The 24,656-nt window shown below is 47.4% G+C and overlaps 1 protein-coding gene across 2 annotated transcripts in view; it reads right to left on the bottom strand.

The window, feature by feature from the left end:
* The window catches only part of map4k5 (mitogen-activated protein kinase kinase kinase kinase 5), a 138,024-nt gene that overhangs the window by 9,240 nt on the left and 104,128 nt on the right, over positions 1-24,656 (bottom strand). For both annotated transcript variants that reach the window (XM_033026560.1, XM_033026561.1), the window contains 8 exons: positions 23,411-23,413; positions 15,472-15,586; positions 13,070-13,128; positions 11,607-11,710; positions 9,945-10,122; positions 6,373-6,441; positions 5,332-5,424; positions 2,237-2,307 (listed from right to left, as the gene is read on the bottom strand). In XM_033026560.1, the coding sequence (XP_032882451.1) occupies positions 2,237-2,307; positions 5,332-5,424; positions 6,373-6,441; positions 9,945-10,122; positions 11,607-11,710; positions 13,070-13,128; positions 15,472-15,586; positions 23,411-23,413 (692 nt within the window). The remainder of the gene's footprint in view (positions 1-2,236; positions 2,308-5,331; positions 5,425-6,372; positions 6,442-9,944; positions 10,123-11,606; positions 11,711-13,069; positions 13,129-15,471; positions 15,587-23,410; positions 23,414-24,656) is intronic.

The following is a 24,656-nucleotide window of genomic DNA, read 5'->3' as shown; positions in this document are numbered from 1 at the left end:
CCTCGTGGCCCCGCTCAGCCAAGAATGTTTCATTTTACAGATTGCTTTCGCTGCTCTCCAACTCGAGTAGCGCAGTCTGCGTCTCATTTAGAAACAAGATGGGGAAATAAACCAAAGTAGCAACAAAGGGCCAGACTGATCAGTGACTGGGTTGGTTCACTGTTCTGCTGCGTTGGATCTGAGACTTCAGCAGAGCTGCAAGCTTGCTGAGTATCCCAGCATCTACACTACAGGTGGTGCAGCGGTAGAGTTGCTGCCTTACAAGGGCCTGTCCCACTTGGCCATTTTTTCGGCGACTGCCGGCATCATTAACTGACATGTCAGGGCACCGAAACATTTGCGGCGTGACGACGTATTGACGCGCGCCGTTTTTTCAAGTGTCGCGACTTTTATTTTGTTGCCGCTGGATTTTGAAATGTTCAAAATCTTTTGACGACCCCGATATGACACTGGCAGTCGTCGAAAAAATCCCCAAGTTCAACAGGCCCTTTACAGCACCAGAGACCCAGGTTGGATCCCGACCACAGGGGCTGTCTGTACGGAGTTTGTATGTTCTTCCCGTGACCTGCGTGGGTTTTCTCCGAGACCTTTGGTTTCATCCCACACTCCAAAGACGTACAGGTTTGTAGGTTAATTGGCTTGGTATATATCTGTAAACATTGTCCCTAGTATAGGATAGTGTTAGGGTGCACAGCGCGGACACGGTGGGTCAGTGGGCCTGTGTCGTGCTGTATCTCTAAAACAACAATGCCCGTCTCCTTATCTGGCACAGCACAAACACTCCATTCATTCACTCGGATCGTAGGGCTGGAGAGGTCACTTCCAGCTTAGAAAACATCTTTAGATGTTAATTATCACACATTTTAGTCTGTAGATAATGTTTTGATGTTAATTCTTTTTAGATAATTTGCAGAATTTAATTGAATTTAGCTCTCAAGACATTTCAAATTTAAAACAATCAAATGACAGCCCGCCTTTGGTATCGGTTGGTGAGTGAGCAGTGAGACCTGAATGCAGGCTGTTCTGTTGGAGTGTCGAGTGATTCACGGCAGCAAGCCACACCATCCCTGGGCAGCAGCTCCAGTCAGTGGCCTCGGGCTGGTCACATCTGGCACACGTTACCTCACTAGACAATATCCATATTCTATGAGACAATCTTACAGCTGTGCACCATGATCTCAAAGAGCAACTTCTATCTTTAGTTTCATTTAGAGATACAGCGCGGAAACGGGACCCTTCGGCCCACCGTGCCCGCACCGACCAGTGATCCCTGGACACCAACACTATCCTACACACACTGGAGACAATTTACATTTATACCAAGTCAATTAACCTGCAAACCTGTACGTATTTGGGGTGTGGGAGGAAACCGAAGATCTCGGAGAAAACCCACGCAGATCACGGGGAGAACGTGCAAACTCCGTACAGACAGCACCGGTAGTTGGGATCCAACCTGGAACTCTGGTGCTGCAAGAGCTGTAAGCAGCAACTCTACCTTGCCCCCCTTGTTCAGAATGATCATAGAAACATCGAAAAATAGGTGCAGGAGTAGGCCATTCGGCCCTTCCAGCCAGCACCGCCATTCAATGTGATCATGGCTGATCATGTAAAATCAGTACCCTGTTCCTGCTTTTTCCCCATATCCCTTGATTCCGTTAGCCCCAAGAGCTAAATCTAACTCCCTCTCTAAAATATCCAGTGATTTGGCCTCCACTGCCTTCTGTGGCAGAGAATTCAGGTTTTCCTCATCTCAGTCCTAAATGGCCTATCCCTTATTCTTAAACTGTGATCCCTGATTCCGGACTCCCCCAACATCGGGAACACTTTTCCTGCATCTAGCCTGTCCAATACTTTAAGAATTTTATATGTTTCTAAAAGATATCCTCTCATCCTTCTAAATTCCAGTGAATACAAGCCCATTCGACCCATTCTTTCATCATATGTCAGTCCCGTCATCCTGGGAATTAACCTGGTGAACCTAAGCTGCACTCCCTCAATAGCAAGAATGTCCTTCCTCAAATTAGGAGACCAAAATTGCACACAACACTCCAGGTGCGGTCTCACCAGGGCCCTGTACAACTGCAGTAGGACCTCCTTGCTCCTGAACTCAAATCCTCTCGCAATGGCCAACATGCCATTAGCTTTCTTCACTGCCTGCTATACCAAGTGAAACAGAACACTATAGGGATAATGATCATCTTTATGGCAACTGTACGTGCAATGAGGCAAGACTTACTTCATTTGACTTGAAGCTTTTTCCCTGCATACCGTGCTTCCAGAAGGCCAGTATGCTGTCCTGCAGGCAGACTGAGAAAGCAGGGAGATAGCGAGTTAGCAGGAGAACATTTTATATTGGAATCATTTCAATATATATTTCACCTCCCCCCTCGACTCCGTCCAAGGACCCAAACAGTCTTTCCAGGTGAGGCGGAGGTTCACTTGCACCTGCTCCAACCTCATCTACTGTATCCGCTGTTCCAGGTGTCAACTCCTGTATATCGGTGAGACCAAGCGCAGGCCCGGCGATCGTTTCGCTAAACACCTCCACTCACTCCGCATTATCTTATCTGATCTCCTGGTTGCTCAGCACTAACTCCCCCTCCCATTCCCAATCTGACCTTTCTGTCCTGGGCCTTCTCCATTGTCAAAGTGAGGCCCAGCGCAAATTGGAGGAACAGCACCTCATATTTCGCTTGGGTAGTTTACACCCCAGCGGTATGAACATTGACTTCTCTAACTTCAAATATCCCTTGCTTTCCCTCTCTCTCTCCATTCTCTCCCCTTCCCAGTTCCCACTAGTCTCACTGTCTCCGACTACATTCTCTCTCTGTCCCGTCCACTCCCCTGACATCAGTCTGAAGGTCTCGACCCGAAAAGTCTCTCCAGAGATGCTGCCTGTCCCGCTGAGTTACTCCTGCATTTTGTGTCTACCTTCAATATATATTTCACGCCCAGCTTACAAATCTATGCAGAACTTTGTAAATAATCCTTCAAATAAACATTTCACATAATGATACAACTGAGAAACACGCAGTGCAAGAATGTTTTCAGACTATTTCCTTGGAGACAGTTCCATTTCCTTGGAGTGCAGGAGGATGAGGGATCTTATAGGGGTGTATTAAATCATGAGAGGAATAGATCGGGTAGACGCACAGAATTTCTTACCCAGAGTAGGGGACTCGAGGACCAGAGGACACAGATTCAAGGTAAAGGGGAAAAGATTTAATAGGAATCTGAGGGGTAACCTTTTCACACCAAGGGTGGTGGGTGTATGGAACAAGCTGCCAGAGGAGGTAGTTGAGGCTGGGACTATCCCAAGTTTTAAGAAACAGTTAGACAGGTACATGGATAGGACAGGTTTGGTGGGATATGGACCAAGCGCAGGCAGGTGGGACTAGTGTAGCTGGGACATGTTGGCCGGTGTGGGCAAGTTGGGCCTGTTTCCACATTGTATCACTCTATGACTCTCTTGGTAACCTTACCATGTTCAATCTTATTTGAACTTTAACTTCCAAACCTGAACACTGAGTTGTTGAATTTTCTTCTCAGTGTTTAGCTCACAGTTCCCCATGAGGTCTCATTTCTGACCCCTCCCTCTCCCCTGGATTTTAATTACAAATAACTCCCTGATTTTACAGTGGTGTCTGCCTCCACTGTTCTTCAAGGTACTTCACATCCTGTTACAGTAAAAAAAATTGTCCCCACTCTACAATTATAAACAGCAAGATCTAGTCAAGTCTATTTGTCACATACGCATACGAGATGTGCAGTGAAATGAAAAGTGGCCATGCCTGTGGAATGTGCAAAAAAAACCACAACACAGAATAGAACAGAATCAGTAATTACATATTGGTGAGAAAAAAAAGAAAGAAAAAAAAACAGCAATTAAAAAAACCCAACACAAGAGTTTACAGTCCGAATGCCCTGTGGGAAGAAACTCTGTCTCATCCTCTCTGTTTTCACAGCATGACAGCGGAGGCGTTTGCCTGACCGTAGCAGCTGGAACAGACCGTTGCTGGGGTGGAAGGGGTCCCCCATAATGTTGCTGGCTCTGGATCTGCTCCTCCTGGTGTATAGTTCCTGCAGAGAGGCGAGTGTAGTTCCCATAGAGCGTTCGGCCGAACGCACTACTCTCTGCAGAGCCTTAGTCATACTGTGAACTAGTCATAGTTTAACAAAACTGGTGCCAACAACTTCATAAATATCCGATAGCAGATCCATCGTAGGAGTGTTTTCAAACAGAATCAAACAAACCCTATTCTCCAGTGAAGCTTCGAGAGAACTGAATCTAGCAACTCGCCTGCTCTCTAGGTCCTTGCCAGGTAACAACAGGCCTCTGTCCCCGAGAAACCCATTGGCTTGAGGTTTGGGGGGAGAGGTGTGTGGGAAGGAACTGCAGATGCTGGTTTACACAGAAGACAGACACAAAATGTTGGAGTAGCTCAGCGGGACAGGCAGCATCATCTCTGGAGAGAAGGAATGCTGTGACCTTTCTGGTCGAGACCGTTCTTCAGACTGAGTCAGTGGGAAGAGGGAAGCGAGAGACATGGAAGGGTAAGGTGTGAAAGCGACAGATCAAAGCAGATGGTGATCAAGGAAATGTAGAATGGTTCATTGTTGGCTGAGGGGAAGGTGACAACGAGGCACACAATCAGGAGGGCAGTGAAACTAGTCGGAGAACCAGGATGGGGGAGGGATGGAGAGAGAGGGTTACTTGAAGTTAGAGAAATCTATATTCATACCACTAGGTTGGAAGCAGCCCAAACGAAATATGAGGTGCGGTTCCTCCAATTTGTGCTGGGCCTCACTCTGACAGTGGAGGAGGGGAAAGATTTAGAAACATAGAAAATAGGTGCAGGAGGAGGCCATTCGGCCCTTCCAGCCAACACCACCATTCATTGTGATCATGGCTGACCGTCCCCAATCAATGACCCGTGCCTATAGAAAGGCAGGAACCCGAGGGGCAACTTTTTCACACACAGAATAGTGGGTATATGGAACAAGCTGCCAGAGGAAGTGCTAGAGGCAGGGACAATTATGAAGTTTAAAAGGCACTTGTACAGGTACATGGATAGGCAAGATTAGCAGGGATATGGGCCACAGACAGCAAGCGAGCTCAGCTTGGCTGGGCAACTTGGTCGGCATGTGCAAGTTGGGCTGAAGGGAGCATTACAGTGTTACATATAGCTCTCCCCCTCTTCGTAAAACATTTACCACACTGTTTTATCCAAGCTCTATTGACTCACTTCAGCAGTCTAACTTGAAACGTTGCTTTGACTTCTATAAACTAAACTACCACCGCGTGTGCATCGAAGCAGCTCACTCACTCACCCACGGATTCAATGCAGAAGTCAAAACTCAACTCCGACGCCAGTTTTTTGCTCGACTTCAGTTTACCATGTAGATTTACAATTTTGACATTTTCTGAAAAATAATAAAATGGCAAAAAATATGAAAATTACAGTGCAATGAAAATTCACTGTGCATCACAGAGAGTGGTGAGTCTGTGGAATTCTCTACCTCAGAGCGCGGTGGAGGCCGGTTCTCTGGATACTTTCAAGAGAGAGCTAGATAGGGCTCTTAAAGACAGCGGAGTCTGGGGATATGGGGAGAAGGCAGGAACGGGGTACTGATTGGGGATGATCAGCCATGATCACAGGGCTCGAAGGGGCGAATGGCCTACTCCTGCACCTATTGTCTGTCAGGCTCTTCGTTACACTTCGTTATAAACGTAGCCATCATTTGCACGGCATTTACGCGACCTGTTAGCGTGTGGGTAGCGCGGGATGGGCACATGGAGTGGCGTGGAGGAGTGTGGAGTCGCGCGCGGTATCGCACAGTGCTCCAGGGTTTCGTTCTGCATGAAATCGCGTAAATGACGGCCATGTGGGACAGGCCCTTTATTTTTGGACTGTATTCCCATGCAATCTAGATTCCATGCTCAAGCCAGATTTGATTGGATTTGTGTTTTTGTGAACAGGAGATAACTGTGCAGGATTTCTATGTTATCAGACAGATGCCACCGTTACCACAGGATGTGATCAGCTGGGCTCGAGGTACAGTCTGGGAAGGAACTGCAGATGCTGCTTTACATCGAAGATAGACAGAAAAAGCTGGAATAACTCAGCAGGACAGGCAGCATCCCTGGAGAGAAGGGATGGGTGACATTCGGTTTAAAGAAGGGTCTCGACCCGAAACGTCACCCATTCCTCCCATCCAGAGATGCTGCCTGTCCCGCTGAGTTACTTCAGCATTTAGTGTCCATCTTCGGGCTGGAGGTACAGCTTGCTCTAGACCCCACTTCCCAGCACTATAGTACTAAAGGTGAATGCAGCACAAGATGAATGAAAGGACAGAGGCTGCGATACTTACGATCCATGCAGACAAGGACTGTATCCCTCTCCAGCTGGGTGACGTGGATGGTGTCCAATTGGCAGGTAGCTGGAAGAACAGCACAGGCATGATTACTGCAAGCACGATGCTGCAGGCAGAGATCTCACATTCATTCTATTCGACTTTTTTAACGTTTGTTATTAAATATTGTAAACAACAGAATCAATATCCTGGTAGATAATCATGCATAAAGCACTTTTAAAAAACAGTACAAAGCTGATCTGATGTAAATAAATTAAACTTAGAATACAAGGCAGGCCATCAGGTCGACAAGAGTGCTGGAGAAACTCAGCGGGTGCAGCAGCATCTATGGAGCGAAGGAAATAGGCAACGTTTTGGGCCGAAACCCTTCTTCAGACCAGGCCAGCAGATCCATCTAGCCTGCCCAGCCATTTAAAGTGATCATGTCGCCAACTCCTCTTCTCAGCTAAAGGTAGACACAAAAAGCTGGAGTAGCTCAGCATCTGACCGTGGTCACAGGGGTGGAAGGCAACCTCATCTCCATTACACAGCTACATCTCTTCACCAGATAAAAGCTGTCCAGGGTCTGAGCTCCCCAGAGGAGCATGGGTGAAGCTCAACAGACTTGGTACTGGAGTTGGGCGTTTCAATGCCAGCGTGTGGAGATGGGGGCTCCGCCAGAGCCCAGCCAGTGAATGCAGAGCAGAACAACACACAGCCAACCATGTCATCTCTGGGTGCCCGCTCTACCACCCACCACATGGAACTCTGTCAGGGCCTGGCAGACATTGACGCCAGCAGAGACAACAACCTAACTGCTCAACACCCGGCTTGAGATCTAACTATTCCTTTGGTTTACATTTCATTCGCAAGAAGAAGGCAGCATCTCTGGATTAAGGAATGGGTAACGTTTTGGGCCGACCCATAACGCCAGCCATTCCTTTTCTCCAGAGATGCTGTCTGACCCGCTGAGTTACTCCAGCTTTTGTTGTCTTTCTCCGGCATCTGCAGTTCCTTGCTCCACACCCATCCATTCCTTGATCTGTTAGATATTTACCACGCTCCACTTTAAACACCTCGAATGATCCGGCTTCCACCATTGTTGGGTCGGGGAACACCAGGGATCCACAACTCACTGTGAGAAGACATTTTGACCCTCCTCAGTTTAAATGACTGGCCTCTTATCTCATAGTATGTCTGTTTGTTCATGACTCTCCCACGAGTGAAAACATCCCAATGTCTGTCCTGTCAGGCCTCGAGGACCCCCCTCACCTGTATCCACCTATCACTTGCCTGTCATTGCCCACCCCTCTCTTCCAGCTTTCTCCCCCCCTACTCCATCCATCTAAAAAACATCAACAACCCATATTCTCCAGGGATGCTGTCTGGTCCGTTGAGTTACTCCAGCACTCTGTGTCTTTCTTTTTAACTGAGCATTTCCAGTTCCTTGTGTTCCCCGATGTTCTTGTACGTTTGAGTAAGGCCACCCCTCATTCATCTAATCTCTAATAAAGGACCAACCGACTTGGTTAGACACCCCACTCCTCCCTGGAATTATGTGTAGGAAAGAACTGCAGATGCTGGAAAAATCGAAGGTAGACACAAAATGCTGGAGTAACTCAGCGGGTGAGGCAGCATCTCTGGAGAGAAGGAATGGGCGACGTTTTGGGTCGAGACCCTTCTTCAGACCCTTCTTCAGAGGACCGGACAAGCTAGATGCAGGAAAAATGTTCCCAATGTTGGGCAAGTCCAGAACCAGGGGCCACAGTCTTAGAATAAAGGGGAGGCCATTTCACTGAAAAGTTGAAAAACTTTTTCACCCAGAGAGTTGTGAATTTGTGGAATTCCCTGCCACAGAGGGCAGTGGAGGCCAAATCACTGGATGGGTTTAAGAGAGAGTTAGATAGAGCTCTGGGGGCTGGTGGAATCAAGGGATATGGGAAGAAGGGTTATTGATTGGGGACGATCAGCCAGGATCGCAATGAATGGCGGTGCTGGCTCGAAGGGCCAAATGGCCTCCTTCTGCACCGATTTTCTATGTTTCTATGTTTCTTCAGTCTGAAGAAGGGCCTCGACACGAAACGTCACCCATTCCTTCTCTCCAGAGATGCTGCCTCACCCGCTGAGTTACTCCAGCATTTTGTGTCTACCTCCCTAGAATTAGCCTGGTGTATCTCAGCCTATTTCCTTCAATGTGACTACACCTTGTTTTAGGTTAGAGGACTAAAGCTGTATACAGTATTCCATGTGTGGCCTCACCAGTGCCCTGTACAACGGAAACAAGACCTCCATAGGAGGTCTTGTTTCCGTTGTACAGGGCGCTGGTGAGGCCACACATGGAGTACTGTATAGAGAAGCAATCTGTGATCAATGCCTACATCTAATGAGCTGTTCTCCATCACCAAAGCACATCTTTAGTTTCCCAACTTTTACAAAACAGCAGCCCCGGATACCAGCAGAGTTCTTGGTTCTTGGTCTTCCAAAATATTCCAAATGGAATTTAAACTGGAGGTACCCCATCTCCCCCACACCTCTCTCCCCCTCCCCTCTCTCCTCCCCCCCCACCCCTCTCCTCCTCCCATCCCCATCCCTCTCTCCCCCACCCCCCCTTCCCTCTCTACCCCACCCCCTTCCCTCTTTCCCTCCGCCCCTTCCCCTACCCCTCTGTCCCTCTTCCACCTACCCCTCCCTCCCCACTCTCTCCCCCTCCCTCCACACTCTTCCCCCTCCCTCCCCTACCCCATCTCCCTCCTCCCCTCTGTCCCCCATCCGTCCCCCCCTCCCCCATCCCTCTCTCCTCCCGTACCCCACCTCTCTATCTCCCTCTCCTCACCCCTCTCCCTCTCTCTCCCTGCTGTCATAAACAATAATAATAAATAACAAAACATACAATAAACACAAATTAACACCACCACAGTGAGTTCACCAAGCACCTCCTCACTGTGATGGAGGCAAAAGACTCAGTCTCTGTCTATTCCCTCCTTGTTGTCCCTCTGCGCTGAGGCGCTCCAGGCCGAAGATGCCGCCCCTCCAGTCCAGCAGTTATAGAAACCATTTTGCAGGAAATCCACAAGTTATTGCACTTGTGGGCTTGAATTACAGGGAGAAGTTGGATAGGCTGGGACTTTCCCTCCCCCCCAAAGGAGTGTAAAGGGCTGAAGAGGTGACCTTGTTGAGGTGTACAAGATCATGCGGAGCATGGATAAAGTGTACGCTCACAGGACAGAGGATTCTAAAAGTAGAGGGCAGAGGATTAAGGTGGGAAGGGGGGAGGTTTAAGAGGGACTTCCTTCTTTACTCAGAGGGTGGCCTGTATTTCGTTGTCTCTGTACTGCACACTGCACAATGACAATAAAGTTTGAATCTGAATCTGTATCTGGAATAAGCTGCCAGAGGAAGGTATAGGAGCAGATACAAAAATAGGACTAAGTGCAACTAGACAAGTGCAGCCCCGCTGGGTCTGTTCCCCACATGCACACTAACCACCCCCCACACACACAGGGGGGGGAGGGGGTAGATGGGGGGTGAGAATGGGGTAGGAGAGATGAGATGGGCCGAAGGGCCTGTTCCCCGGGCTGTACGAGGATTACCTGAAGCAATCTCGGTGAACCAGGAGGAGGAGGAGTTGAGGTTTATGGTCTGGAAGTGGACCACCTGGCTGGGCTCGCTGCCTCTGCTGATGGCCACACACACCATCGGGTACTCCTGCTCTGGCACCACCAGCATCTCAAACACCTTCAGTGGGATCGGCAGCGGGAAGTCAAAATGCTGCACGGAAAAAAATCAACACTAGTGAAGGATCTCCACATTGCAAAACAGGCACTGCAGCAGCGTTTAATTGGTGTTACAATGTTTGAATTTCAAATGCAACCAATAATAAAACATTAAAATCAAAGGCTTTAAGACTGTCATTCAAAAATACACCAATAAATGCAAGTCTGAACGAAATTTTGTTGCATCTGGCTCAGCGTGCTACATAAAATAACAAAAGGATAAAATATATAAAAAGATAAAATAGATAATAGTTGCGGCACATTATATGGAATTCAAGAGTCTGATGGCTCAGGGGGAAGAAGCTGTTGCAAAACCTGGCCGTTCTGCTCCTTATACTGCGATATCTTTTGCCCGAGGGCAGCAGAGTGAACAGTCCATGATGGAGATGTGTGGGGTGGTTTATAATACTGTTGGCCTTGGACTAGCAACGTTTGCACGCAATGTCCCGGATTGAAGGAAGATTTTTTCAGCCGTCCTCACCACTCTCTGCACGGACTTCCAGTCGGAGGCTTTGCAGCCCCCAAACCAGACAGAGATGCAGCTGGTCAGAATGCTCTCCATGGTGCCCCTGTAGAAAGTGGTGAGGACGGGATGGGGGAGGTGAGCTCTTCTCATCCGGCGCAGAAAGTGCAAACGTTGCTGCGCTCTCTTAACTAGTGATGCGATGTTTTGGGACCAGGTCAGACTGTTCGTGATCTGCAGCCCCAGGAACTTAGTGCTACTGACCAACTCCACATCGATGTCATTAATGTGTATTGGTGTGTGACTGTGCCGGTTTCTCCCGAAGTCAACAAACGCACATTATTTAAATACCATTATGTTTAGTTTCGTGTAGAGATACAGCGCGGAAACAGGCCCTTCGGCCCACCGGGTCCGCGCCGACCAGCGATCCCCGCACATTAACACTATCCTAGACACACTAGGGACAATTTTTACATTTACCAATTTACCATTTACAATTAACCTACATACCTGGTAGACAAAAGTGCTGGAGAAACTCAGCGGGTGCAGCAGCATCTATGCAGCGAAGGAAATAGGCAACGTTTCGTCCCGAAACGTTGCCTATTTCCTTCGCTCCATAGATGCTGCTGCACCCGCTGAGATTCTCCAGCACTTTTGTCTACCTTCGATTGTCCTGCATCTGCAGTTCCTTCTTAAAAACCTACATACCTGTACGTCTTTGGAGTGTGGGAGGAAACCGAAGATCTCGGAGAACCGAAGATCTTGGCGAAAACCCAGGCAGGTCACGGGGAGAACGTACAAACTCCGTACAGAAGGCAGCACCGGTAGTCGGGATGGAACCCGGGTCTCCGGCACTGCGTTCGCTGTACTGCAGCAACTCTACCGCTGCGCCACCATTATGTATTTATTCGTACTCCGCATTTAGAGGCTAATTGCAGTTTAACAATGAAAAGCTAAAAGAAATCCAGTTCTAACATAGTAATAAGGCGTCTCACAAATGTGAAACAAACTCTGACCTTAATCAGCATGAATTTCTGCATGGGTTCGTACCACTGCAGCAGAACGATGCCGGACTGCAGGGCTCCACACAGGTACTTCCACCCAGTGTACGGGTTACGCACTGTAATCAGTGAACACATCAATTGCAACGGGTCGATCGTGTCAGGAAAAACTCACACACTTCTGCACATTCAATGGAACTCGTTTTCAATAGATTGTCACTCATTAAATTCAATATTCTTCTGACAAATAATTGTACACGATTCTTATATTTTATGCAAGATAACTGTGGGACTAACACATATTTTCCTGTTCATGAGTGATCGGAGCAGAATTAGACCATTCGGCCCATCTACTCCGCCATTCAATCATGGCTGATCTATCTCTACCTCCTAACCCCATTCTCCTGCCTTCTCCCCATAACCCGACACCCGTACTAATCAAGAATCTATCTATCTCTGCCTTAAAGATACCCAATGACTTGGCCTCCACAGCCTTCTGTGGCAAAAATCCCACAGATTCACCACCCTCGGGTAGAGGATTCCGAAACCAGAAGGCAGGCTTAAGGTGAGAAAAGAAAGGTTTAAGAGAGACTTTTTCACTCAGTTACTCCATATCTAGAATGAGCTGCCAGCAGAAGCTATGAAAGCAGATATAGTTATGACCTAAAACACATTTGGACAGATGTATGGATAGGAAGGGGGTCAGAGTGCTATGGGCCAAATGCAAACAAAATGGTACTAGCCCAGTATGCCACGCTGGCCGTTGTGGACAAAGTGGGCCAAAGGGCCTGTTTCTGTGCCAGACAGCTCGGCGACTCTGACTATTTCCTTTAAGAAAGGCATTTTGGAGAGAAAATACTGCTCTCCCATGGTGGGCTTTCACTCTCCTACACTTCCCACCCCTGATTGAGCTGCTCTTTAGTGGGAAAATGTGAAAGAGAAGCAAGGTTAACGGCCCTGTCCCGCGGTACGAGTTCATTCCAAGAGCTCTCCCGAGTTTAAAAAAATAATCAAACTCATGGTAAGCACGGAGAATGAACGTAGCGGGTACGTCGGAGCTCAGGGACGTCTCTTAGCGGCTCGTAACGCTAATGGCAGGTACTCGGGAAGACTCGCTAACAGCAGGTAGGCTCGGGAAGACTCGTGAAGATTTTTCAACATGTTGGAAAATGTCCACGAGAGCCCCGAGTACCGACGAGCGGCCATAACCTTAAATCTCCGAGTTCGAATCAGGGCAAACTCGGGGAGAACTCTTCGAATGAACTCGTACAGTGGGACAGGGCTTTTAAGAGCCATGAAATACGCATGTCCCACCAAGACCAGAGCAATGGGCAGAAACCCATGGAGGGCCACTGGACAATCAAATGGAGAAATGGATTAATTCACACCCAGACTGGAAACATTCATTTATTTTTAAACAAAGAGTTCTTACATCATCCAAATACTTTAAACAAAAAGAAAATCAAAACTTCACTCACCAATACAACACTTGTGGCAACCTTTAGTTTCAGGAATTTTTGTGGTTAAGGCAAATCTCCTGCAAACAATGTACAGGTTCAATTTTAAATTCAGTTTCACAGCTTGATGTTACGAAACAGTTACAGGTTAGAACTTGTTCAAAAGGGAACTGCAGATGCTGGAATATCGAAGGTACACACAATTGCTGGGGAAACTCAGCGGGTGCAGCAGCATCTATGGAGCGAAGGAAATAGGCGACGTTTCGGGCCGAAACCCTTCTTCAGACACAGGTTAGAACTTGATGTCTACACTCTTCCAGTGTAATTAATCCCATTGTTTAATATCCTGAGCTTGCCATTATCTATTCTTTCATTTGTTGATGTTTCACATTCCGCCCTCCACTAACAACCTTGGCCCAAATCTCACAAACATGTCACTGATCTCCCGTTTGCTAAACACTTTCATTCCCCTTGCCATTCCCACACTGACCTTTCTGCCCTGGGCCTCCTCCACTGTCAGAGGAGGTCCAATGCTAATTGGAGGAATAGCATCTCATATTGAGATGCACCCCAGCAGTATGAATATTGATTTCTCTCATTTCAAGTAACCCTTGCATCCCCTCTCTCTCCATCCCTCCCCCCCCCCAGGTCGTACCAGCTTTAAAGTCGTCTTCTTCCCACCCCCCCCCCCCCCACCACCTTCACATCAGTCTGAAGGGTCTCAACCCGAAACGTCACCTATTCCTTCGCTCCAGATATACTGCCTCACCCTCTGAGTTTCGCCAGCATTTTTGTCTACCTTCAAAGTCGTCGTGTTGAGTTTCATTGTCTGTACTCATTCTCACCTTGCCCACAGCAAACAATCACCTATTTCCTTTATCATCATTACTTTTTTGCACATCTTTCATTCATTTGTTCTATATCTCGCTACATCACCGTCTATATCTCTCGTTTCCCTTTCCCGACTCAGTCTGAAGAAGGGTCTCGACCCGAAACGTTGCCTATTCCTTTTCTCCAGAGATGCTGCCTGTCCCGCTGAGTTACTCCAGTTTTTTGTGTCTATCTTGGGTTTAAACCAGCATCTGCAGTCCCTTCCAACAGATCACTGGTCATTCTCTCCCTCTGAAGGGGCTGTCCCATTTGGGCGACCTAATTGGCGAGTTTAGAAGAGTTTGAAAAAAACGACATGTTGAAGACCTCCTTCGACTATGTTGAAGACCAGCTTCGACTAACTACGGGAAAATTGGACACCGAATAGTGGAGAGTGAAGACGACCTCCTTCGATCTCCTTCGACCTCCCTTTGACTATGATGAAGACTATCTACGATTACCTACGACTAACATGCCGACCTACTACGACCTACTACGACTAAAACTACGAGTAAAAAAAGTATTGATTTTTTTCCATGGCGACCTTTTTTACACGTGGGCATTTAACAAGATGAAAAAAATGGCGCGACCTAGCTGAGGCCTTGAGTACGCGGAGACCACTCTCAAGCATGAAGGAGAGTTACGAAGACCTGCTATGACCTCGTGTCGACCATGCTGCGAGTATGAGTCGAGGGCAAACTCGCCAGAACTCGCGGATTAGGTTGCCCGAGTGGGACAGGCCCTTTAGGTCTGTTCATATTCCCCTAAACCTGATTTTTTTTCCTTCTTCAATAAACCCTTTGACTCTGATGACTGTGCACCGTGACAGATCTCTGTGCTGCACCTTTCATGCTGCAATCCCGGCCTTAAGGGCCTGTCCCACCAGCATGCGATTGCATGCGTCTAGCATGACCAAACATAGTCGCTTGAGGCATACGGCCTCGCGGGACCGGTCCCAATTCGAACCGCGGAGGCGTATGGAGTTGTGCGGGACTGGTCCCGACACCATACTCACCAATCTGCTGGGCAGGAGGCGGGCGGGCCGATTGAATTTGGATGTTGCATGGCGTCGGGCGGTGACGTCATCACGCAACGGCACGCGCTAGGCATACGCCAACAAGACGCTGCGTACGGCCGTCGAGGCGCTGCGTACGGCTTCAATGCGGCTGCGGGCCGACAGGCCGTTGTCGCGCGGGGTTTTCGGACAGTGCAAGATTTTTGGAGCCCCGCGCGATGTCGGGACCAGCCCCGCACAACCATACGCCTCCGCCAATCGAAGTGGGACCGGCCCCGCGCGGCCGTATGCCTCAAGCGACCATGTTTGGTCGCGCTAGACGCGTGCAATCGCATGCTGGTGGGACAGGCCCTCTCTCTGCGTTGTATCCCTTGATCAGTCAGTGAGAAATCTGACTGGAGATGCATCACCGGTGTAAATGTTGCCTTTTCTCTGGAACTTAAACAAGTGGCGAGACTAGAGAATGTGGAATGACATTCAGACATCACCCTGTTTCAAACTGTTAACAGTAGCAGCAGGCTTTAAATGATTCCCTTACCGAGGTATTATCCGATCGGGAAACCGATGTGTTTGAATATGAGATGCCAGGCCTGGCTTCTTTGCCTGTTCAAATAAGCCAACCAGGTTGTGTGAATAGAGCTGAAACGTTTTACCTGCAATGGGAGAGAGAAAACACGAACATCAGCATTGAAAACAGACGAGGAGAATCAAAAGCGGGATGGAGAAATGAGAGGAGCGCTCTGGCACAACTCAGCCGGGGTAGAAAGGTAGGGAAAGAAAGCCGGAGCTGAGTGCACGGCCAAACCAGCAGCACAATGATACAGAGACAGAGGGACGAGCCAGCTCTCAGCTGAATATAAAATTCTCCAATGAGGGTAGAAAAGGGGGAGCGGAAAAAAAAAAAACTGCAACTGTAGAAGGGAGCGCAAACCTCTTCTGCATGTATAATCAGAGGCTGAGGAGGAACGGAAAAACAAAGTGCTGGAGGGACTGAGCGGCTCAGGCAGCATTTGGGGATGAGGTTTGAGGTCAGGGGCAGGAGGAATGGAGCTAAAGGAGGCACAGAGCATGGCTAAAATGTAGAGCCAGTACTATTTGTTTTATCAATAAAAAGGATGCAGTCAAGGTGAAGAAGTAAAGGATGGTGTTTCACGGCACTGCCTCTGTGGTTGCATGAGCAATACGGTGAGGTGGGTGTGGAGGGGATGCAGCTGGAAGCCCCGGAGGTTAAAGTGCAGAGTGATTCCACTCACAGTTGACAGAGTCCCAGGCCTTAGCAGCAGTGTGTGCCTGACACCGTTCTGAATGCCCTGGCAACACACACTCCACACACATTCAATCACCAACAATGAGTTGCTCAGCTTCTTCACACTGATTGTGGTGGGGAGGGGGGGGGAGTGAAAGGAAGCTGGAAGAGAGGAAGGGCAGAACAAAGCCTGGCAAGTGATAGGTGGTTACAGGTGATGGGGGGGTTTTGATGATTGGGTAAAGGCCAAGAGGCAAAAAAGGAATAGATGCTCAATATTTATCTGTTTATCTAAAATGTTATGCAAGTAGCAGACATGGAATACAATATATGAATAGTTAAGGGCCTGTCCCACTGTTCAAGCAAATTCAAGAGTTCTCCCAAGTTTCCCCTGATTCGAACTCGGAGAATTACGGTAATAGCCGCACGTAGGTACTCGGGGCTCTCGTGGACATTTTTCAACGTTGAAAAAACTTCACGAGTTTCCCCGAGTACCTGCCGTTAGCGTTACGAGCCGCTAAGAGACGTCCCCGAGCTCCGGCGTACCCGCTACGTACATTCTACGTGCTTACCACAAGTTTGATTTTTTTTTTTTTTACTCTGGAGAGCTCTTGAATTATCTCATACAGTGGGACAGGCCCTTTAGGTTCTGGTCTTTAATGAAAACTGTTCACTGAGCTCTACTGCAAACAGTTACGCACACAAATGCAATTGGTCATGTAAAAGGTGTCCGGAGTGAACAGTCTGTCACTGCCCGACCGTTTCTGAAGACAAAAATCATCACGAGTATTCATAATGATCTTTGCACCGCTTTGTATGAATGTGGTGTCATTTCCAGGGGCAGGGAAGGCCAGCACCTCACTGTCGTGGAGCAGTGGAGCTCTGCCCCCTCCATGGGGCGGGCAAGCGGGCAGGGGAGGAGAGGGCTTGGCCGCTCCACAAGCCATGGACCCAAGCAGAGCTGGAACAATGACTGGAGCTCTCAGGCACACACCCATGGCCACGAGTGACGTATACCGTGGTTACCCGAGCCAAGCCCAACAGAACCCTACACTTTGTTGGGTGTGGTTTGCTCAGGTTCAAGTTTGGGACGGAGTTTAATTTCACACAAGGAGGTGGCCACAGGAGATTCATGTCAATTCTTCAGAAGGATCATTCAAGATAAAAGGCCGACTCTCAGAAAAAGCCAAGAGAACAATCTTTGACAGACAGAATGGAGAAACGGAAAGAAAGCAGTTCAATTCCAATGGAAAGAAAGCAGTTCACCCATTCCTTCTCTCCACAGATGCTGAGTTACTCCAGCATTTTGTCTGCTTTCAGTCTAAAGAGTGTTTGTGGGTCAATGTTGGCCATTTTCTAATGTGTTCATGTTCGCCATGAGTGCAGGGTAACATTAAAAAATCTACAGATGACACAAGAGTGGGAAATGCAGTAAGCAACACAAGGGGGCCATGACAGATTGGTTGGTGAGCATTGGCTGGTGGATCAGACAGGCATGTAAACTGAATTCACCTTCTCAATGTAATCCTAACTTTGTATTCTCCAGTATCGTTGTCATGTCCTCTCATTTATAAACAGAATACATCACCACCCGAAACCAGAACCATTCAGATTCAGTCTGAAGGAGGGTCTCGACCCGAAACGTCACCCATTCCTACTCTCCACAGATGCTGCCTCACCCGCTGAGTTACTCCAGCATTTTGTGTCTATCTTCAGTTTAAACCAGCATCTGAGGTCCCTTCCTGCTCAACTCCTAACTCCATCTTAGATTAAAACTTCTTAAATTTTAGATGAAGGTAGAAAAAAAATTAATTCACAAACCCAAATAAGGTCATAGGGAGTAAGAAAGAACTGCAGATGCTGGTAAAATCATTGCACATTCGTTGCACTTTGGGTTACGGAATTCCTATAATTAGTAACTCTCTGTGAGATCAAACTCCACATTTAGACCGAATGGACTTTCCCCGAGTCCACTCCACCAGAACACAGACATCCTCACAGCATCTCCCGTCACTACTTTAGAATGGTACGTTTCAACATCATTATACTCCTTCCAAACTTGGGTACACGTCCATTTGCCAACACCCATGTTTCATGTCTCCACAGCAATGACTTTCTTCCTTAAATAAGATCAACACTTACCAGAGCCCAGTATGTGGAACATGGAGCAATACAACACAGGAAGGCCCTTCTGCCCACAATTCCGTGCTACACATGACGCCACGATAAACTGATCTCATCTGCCTGCACGTGATCCATAGCCCTCTAGTCCTGCACCTAATCTAAAAGCCTCACACTCCACTGTCGTAACTGCCTCCACCACCACCTCTGGCAGCATGTGCCAGGCACCCACTCTGGGTCAAAATGTTGGGGGAGTCCAGAACCAGGGGCCTACAGTTTAAGAATAAGGAGTAAGCCGTTTAGAACGGAGACGAGGAAACACTTTTTCTCACACAGAGTGGTGAGTCTGTGGAATTCTCTGCCTCAGAGGGCAGTGGAGGCGGGTTCTCTGGATACTTTCAAGAGAGAGCTAGATAGGGCTCTTAAAATTAGCGGAGTCAGGGGATATGGGGAGAAGGCAAGAACGGGGTACTGATTGGGGATGATCAGCCATGATCACATTGAATGGCAGTGCTGGCTCGAAGGGCCGAATGGCCTCCTCCTGCACCTATTGTCTATATTGTCTATTGTCTAAAATCTCCTTTAAACCTACCCCCCCCCCACCTTAAAGTTATGCACTCAAATCCTTGACATTATATCTGTAGCAGGGCGTGTTTGCTTCTATATGCCAAGCACCAGACACAAAGCATGACCTTCCGTTTACCCCTTGATTGCTTGCTGCATTGAATGCTAACTGAGCCTTTCGTGCACAGGAACACACAGATCTCAGAACACCACCATTCACTACTCTCACACCATTCTGCTCTTCTATTCTTGCCGACAAAGTGGATAACTAGACGTGAGAGTGGACGTTGCTGAAAGTGGGTGACCTTGTTTTCCCCACTAATCGCTCATCTGGCCTTTGTCTGCCCATTGACTGTGACTGTCCTCCACATGTTGGGTGAAACGTTGATGCAGTGATGCTTCATCTGAACACAGGCATGTACTTGGAACACACTGACCAACGTGCCGATAACAGGGAGACGGGGTAAACCATACACACTAAACTTAGAGTCCAACTTTGGGACAGGAAATAAGACTCTTGCTCGAGACTGAAACAAAATACCCATAATGTGGGCAAGGCGTTAGCCCACAAAAGGCTTTTGAAAATCCAACCCATTACTAAGAATTAAACAAAGACAGGAGAAAGGGATCATGAAAAACAGAATAGGGCATATTAGGATGAAGTATAGTACACCAAAGGTTGATGGGAATAAACATCTAATGGAAGGATATCAACACTGAGCATTGATTGCTATTCCCATCACCTTATGGTTCCTGAAGAATAAACACAGCACTCCTTGGGGGAAAGGGCAAAGCTTCAAAGATGTTCTTTATAAAGACACAAAAAACTGGAGTAACTCAGCGGGCCAGCTTTTTGTGTCTATCTTTGGTTTAAACCAGCATCTGTATGTCTTTCCTATACAAGATTGTGCTTGGGTAGGTGAACAGTTGGGTAGGGCCTGTCCCACGAGCATGCGACTGCAAGCGGCAAGCGCAACCTAACGTGGTCGCTGGAACCGTACGGCCTCGCGGGGCCGGTCCCACTGTGATCGCCGGAGCCGTATGGAGTTGTGCGGGGCTGATCCCGACATCGCGCGGGGCTCCGAAAAACACAGGTGGTTTTAAACTGAATAAGGGAGGTGGGGTGTCGAATGGGCTAGTGGAGGATGGAGTTAAAGGGAAAGGGTTTCTTAAATGTGTGAGCGTAGAGACAGAGGGGTGTAAAATGAAGGTAGAAGCAATATGTAGCAAGGTGAAAAGTAAAAGTGGCAGGCCGGAAAATCCAGGGCAAAAACCAAAAAGGGCCACTTTTCAACAAAATTGTATGAGGGGTAAGAGTGTTGTAAAAACAAGCCTGAAGGCTTTGTGTCTCAATGCAAGGAGCATTCGTAATAAGGTGGATGAGTTGAATGTGCAGATAGCTATTAATGACTATGATATAGTTGGGATCACGGAGACATGGCTCCAGGGTGACCAAGGCTGGGAGCTGAACATCCAGGGATATTCAATATTCAGGAGGGATAGAGAGAAAGGAAAAGGAGGTGGGGTAGCGTTGCTGATTAGAGAGGAGATTAACGCAATGGAAAGGAAGGACATTAGTTTGCAGGATGTGGAATCGGTATGGGTAGAGCTGCGAAACACTAAGGGGCAGAAAACGCTGGTGGGTGTTGTGTACAGGCCACCTAACAGTAGTAGTGAAGTTGGAGATGGTATCAAACAGGAAATTAGAAATGCGCGCGACAAAGGCAAAACCGTTATAATGGGTGACTTCAATCTACATATAGATTGGGTGAATCAAATTGGCAGGGGTGCTGAGGAAGAGGATTTCTTGGAATGTATGCGGGATAGTTATCTAAATCAACATGTAGAGGAACCAACGAGAGAGCAGGCTATTTTAGACTGGGTATTGAGTAATGAGGAAGGGTTAGTTAGCAGTCTTGTTGTACGTGCCCCCTTGGGCAAGAGTGACCATAATATGGTTGAGTTCTTCATTAGGATGGAGAGTGACATTGTTAATTCAGAAACAATGGTTCTGAACTTAAAGAAAGGTAACTTTGAGGGTATGAGACGTGAATTGGCCAAGGTTGACTGGCAATTAATTCTAAAAGGGTTGACGGTGGATATGCAATGGAAGACATTTAAAGACTGCATGGATGAACTACAAAAATTGTTCATCCCAGTTTGGCAAAAGAATAAATCAGGGAAGGTAGTGCATCCGTGGATAACAAGGGAAATCAGGGATAGTATCAAAGCGAAGGATGATGCGTACAAATTAGCCAGAAAAAGCAGCATACCGGAGGACTGGGAGAAATTCAGAGACCAGCAGAGGAGGACAAAGGGCTTAATTAGGAAAGGAAAAATAGATTATGAAAGAAAACTGGCAGGGAACATAAAAACTGACAGCAAAAGTTTTTATAGATATGTGAAAAGAAAGAGATTAGTTAAAACAAATGTAGGTCCCTTGCAGTCAGAAACAGGTGAGTTGATCATGGGGAACAAGGATATGGCGGACCAATTGAATAACTACTTTGGTTCCGTCTTCACTAAGGAAGACATAAATAATCTGCCGGAAATAGCAGGGGACCGCGGGTCAAAGGAGTTGGAGGAATTGAGTGAAATCCAGGTTAGCCGGGAAGTGGTGTTGGGTAAATTAAATGGATTAAAGGCCGATAAATCCCCAGGGCCAGATAGGCTGCATCCCAGAGTACTTAAGGAAGTAGCTCCAGAAATAGTGGATGCATTAGTAATAATCTTTCAAAACTCTTTAGATTCTGGAGTAGTTCCTGAGGATTAGCGGGTAGCAAACGTAACCCCACTTTTTAAGAAGGGAGGGAGAGAGAAAACGGGGAATTACAGACCAGTTAGTCTAACATCGGTAGTGGGGAAACTGCTAGAGTCAGTTATTAAAGATGGGATAGCAGCACATTTGGAAAGTGGTGAAATCATTGGACAAAGTCAGCATGGATTTACAAAAGGTAAATCATGTCTGACGAATCTTATAGAATTTTTCGAGGATGTAACTAGTAGCGTGGATAGGGGAGAACCAGTGGATGTGGTGTATCTGGACTTCCAGAAGGCTTTCGACAAGGTCCCACATAAGAGATTAGTTTACAAACTTAAAGCACACGGCATTGGGGGTTCAGTATTGATGTGGATAGAGAACTGGCTGGCAAACAGGAAGCAAAGAGTAGGAGTAAACGGGTCCTTTTCACAATGGCAGGCAGTGACTAGTGGGGTACCGCAAGGCTCAGTGCTGGGACCCCAGCTATTTACAATATATATTAATGATCTGGATGAGGGAATTGAAGGCAATATCTCCAAGTTTGCGGATGACACTAAGCTGGGGGGCAGTGTTAGCTGTGAGGAGGATGCTAGGAGACTGCAAGGTGACTTGGATAGGCTGGGTGAGTGGGCAAATGTTTGGCAGATGCAGTATAATGTGGATAAATGTGAGGTTATCCATTTTGGTGGCAAAAACAGGAAAGCAGACTATTATCTAAATGGTGGCCGACTAGGAAAAGGGGAGATGCAGCGAGACCTGGGTGTCATGGTACACCAGTCATTGAAAGTGGGCATGCAGGTGCAGCAGGCAGTGAAGAAAGCAAATGGTATGTTAGCTTTCATAGCAAAAGGATTTGAGTATAGGAGCAGGGAGGTTCTACTGCAGTTGTACAGGGTCTTGGTGAGACCACACCTGGAGTATTGCGTACAGTTTTGGTCTCCAAATCTGAGGAAGGACATTATTGCCATAGAGGGAGTGCAGAGAAGGTTCACCAGACTGATTCCTGGGATGTCAGGACTGTCGTATGAAGAAAGACTGGATAGACTTGGTTTATACTCTCTAGAATTTAGGAGATTGAGAGGGGATCTTATAGAAACTTACAAAATTCTTAAGGGGTTGGACAGGCTAGATGCAGGAAGATTGCTCCCGATGTTGGGGAAGTCCAGGACAAGGGGTCACAGCTTAAGGATAAGGGGGAAATCCTTTAAAACCGAGATGAGAAGAACTTTTTTCACACACAGAGTGGTGAATCTCTGGAACTCCCTGCCACAGAGGGTAGTCGAGGCCAGTTCATTGGCTATATTTAAGAGGGAGTTAGATGTGGCCCTTGTGGCTAAGGGGATCAGAGGGTATGGAGAGAAGGCAGGTACGGGATACTGAGTTGGATGATCAGCCATGATCATAATGAATGGCGGTGCAGGCTCGAAGGGCCGAATGGCCTACTCCTGCACCTAATTTCTATGTTTCTATGTTTCTATGTACGCAGCGTCTGGACGCCGTACACAGCGTCTGGACAGCGTACGCCTAGCGCGCGCATGGCGTCGCGCGATGACGTCACCGCCCGGCGTGCCGCTGCGTGATGACGTAACCGCCCGACGCCCAAATTCAGTCGGCCTGCCTCCTGACCCGCTGATTGGTGAGTATGATGTCGGGACCAGCTCCACACGGCTCCGCGGTTGGAAGTGGGACCGCTCGCCGCATGCAGTCGCATGCTGGTGGGACAGGCCCTTTAAGGTTTCACATTAAAGCAGGCAAATACAGAGGGAAGACTGAAAGCCTGCTTACCTTCTATCCCGTTGATCAGTGCGGTTAGGAAATAAAACAAAGCCATTGTGCAGAGAGAAAAAACAAAAGACATTTGATTAGGTTCACACACGGGTATTTGGACAAGCAGTTATTACACACAGTAAATGAAAAGCCATGGGTCATTTCACATTCATCTACAAAGAACAGATTTGAAGGTCATGAAAATACAAGACTGTTTATTTTGCTTTAATTTCCCAGATACATTTCTATGACTGCTCGATGTGGCACACTATGAATTGTTTTTGATTGCACCAAGGACTAATATCGGGGTTAGTCATTTGAGGTTTTGTATATTTTATTATACCTGTGTATTTTATTAAGCCTGTTAGGCTGCAGCAAATAAGAATGTCATAGTTGTTTTTGGTACATATAACAATGAAACAATCTTTACCCTGTCGTGACAATCACATCCAAAACTAATGTGAATGTCTGAAGGGAATTTTAATCACAGAGTATCAGCAGATATGAAGAATATATTTTAGTTGTCATTGATAAACTGATAGGCAAAGGCTGAGTGGCACCCTGCCATCATGTAATATTTCAGCCCAATTCATAAATATGGTCCCTCTGTTCACGTGCCTGCTTCTCACCAAAGATCCTATAGATAGACCACTCCTACCCCAAGATAGACCACTCCTGCTAAATGCAATGGGCTGATGTGTAGTACGCAACTGAGCGGAACGTGGGCCTTTTTTTCATCCATTTCAGTAACCCGACCCGACTCACAGTGTAATCAACGTTGCGGGGAACAGTTTGTGTTAATAAATTATAATTCTGAAAATGAGAAGATTTTTCCCAAATAACTTTTATTTGTACGAGGATGTTTCCGTAACCGGCTTCCGTCTCCGCACTAGTATCTTTGCTCCGCTATGGGATCTTTGGTGCGGAGACGGAAGCCGGTTACGGAAATGGGGCCGAAAATTACCCATGAATCTGCCCATGACCGTACTACGACTTTTTCGTCGAGTGATCTATCTTGCTCGCTATAGGATCTTTGCTTCTCACATCACGCACTGCCCCTGATCGATGCATCTGATGGTGAGTGACTTCTCCCACAGCTTGACTACTCTGTAACCAATACTCAGAGCCAGCTCACAGGCCATCTTCATTGCATAATGTGTGATGCATAATACATGCCAGACTTCGCAGGAATGATGCCTCTTGTCCCTGCAGTGTGAGTAGATGTCAGATAACAACTGCTTTTACACATTGTGGATGCAGGGGC

The sequence above is a fragment of the Amblyraja radiata genome, chromosome 9, assembly GCF_010909765.2.
Source record: "Amblyraja radiata isolate CabotCenter1 chromosome 9, sAmbRad1.1.pri, whole genome shotgun sequence".
Taxonomy (NCBI): Eukaryota; Metazoa; Chordata; class Chondrichthyes; order Rajiformes; family Rajidae; genus Amblyraja; species Amblyraja radiata.
This window is presented reverse-complemented; position numbering and strand designations above follow the sequence as displayed.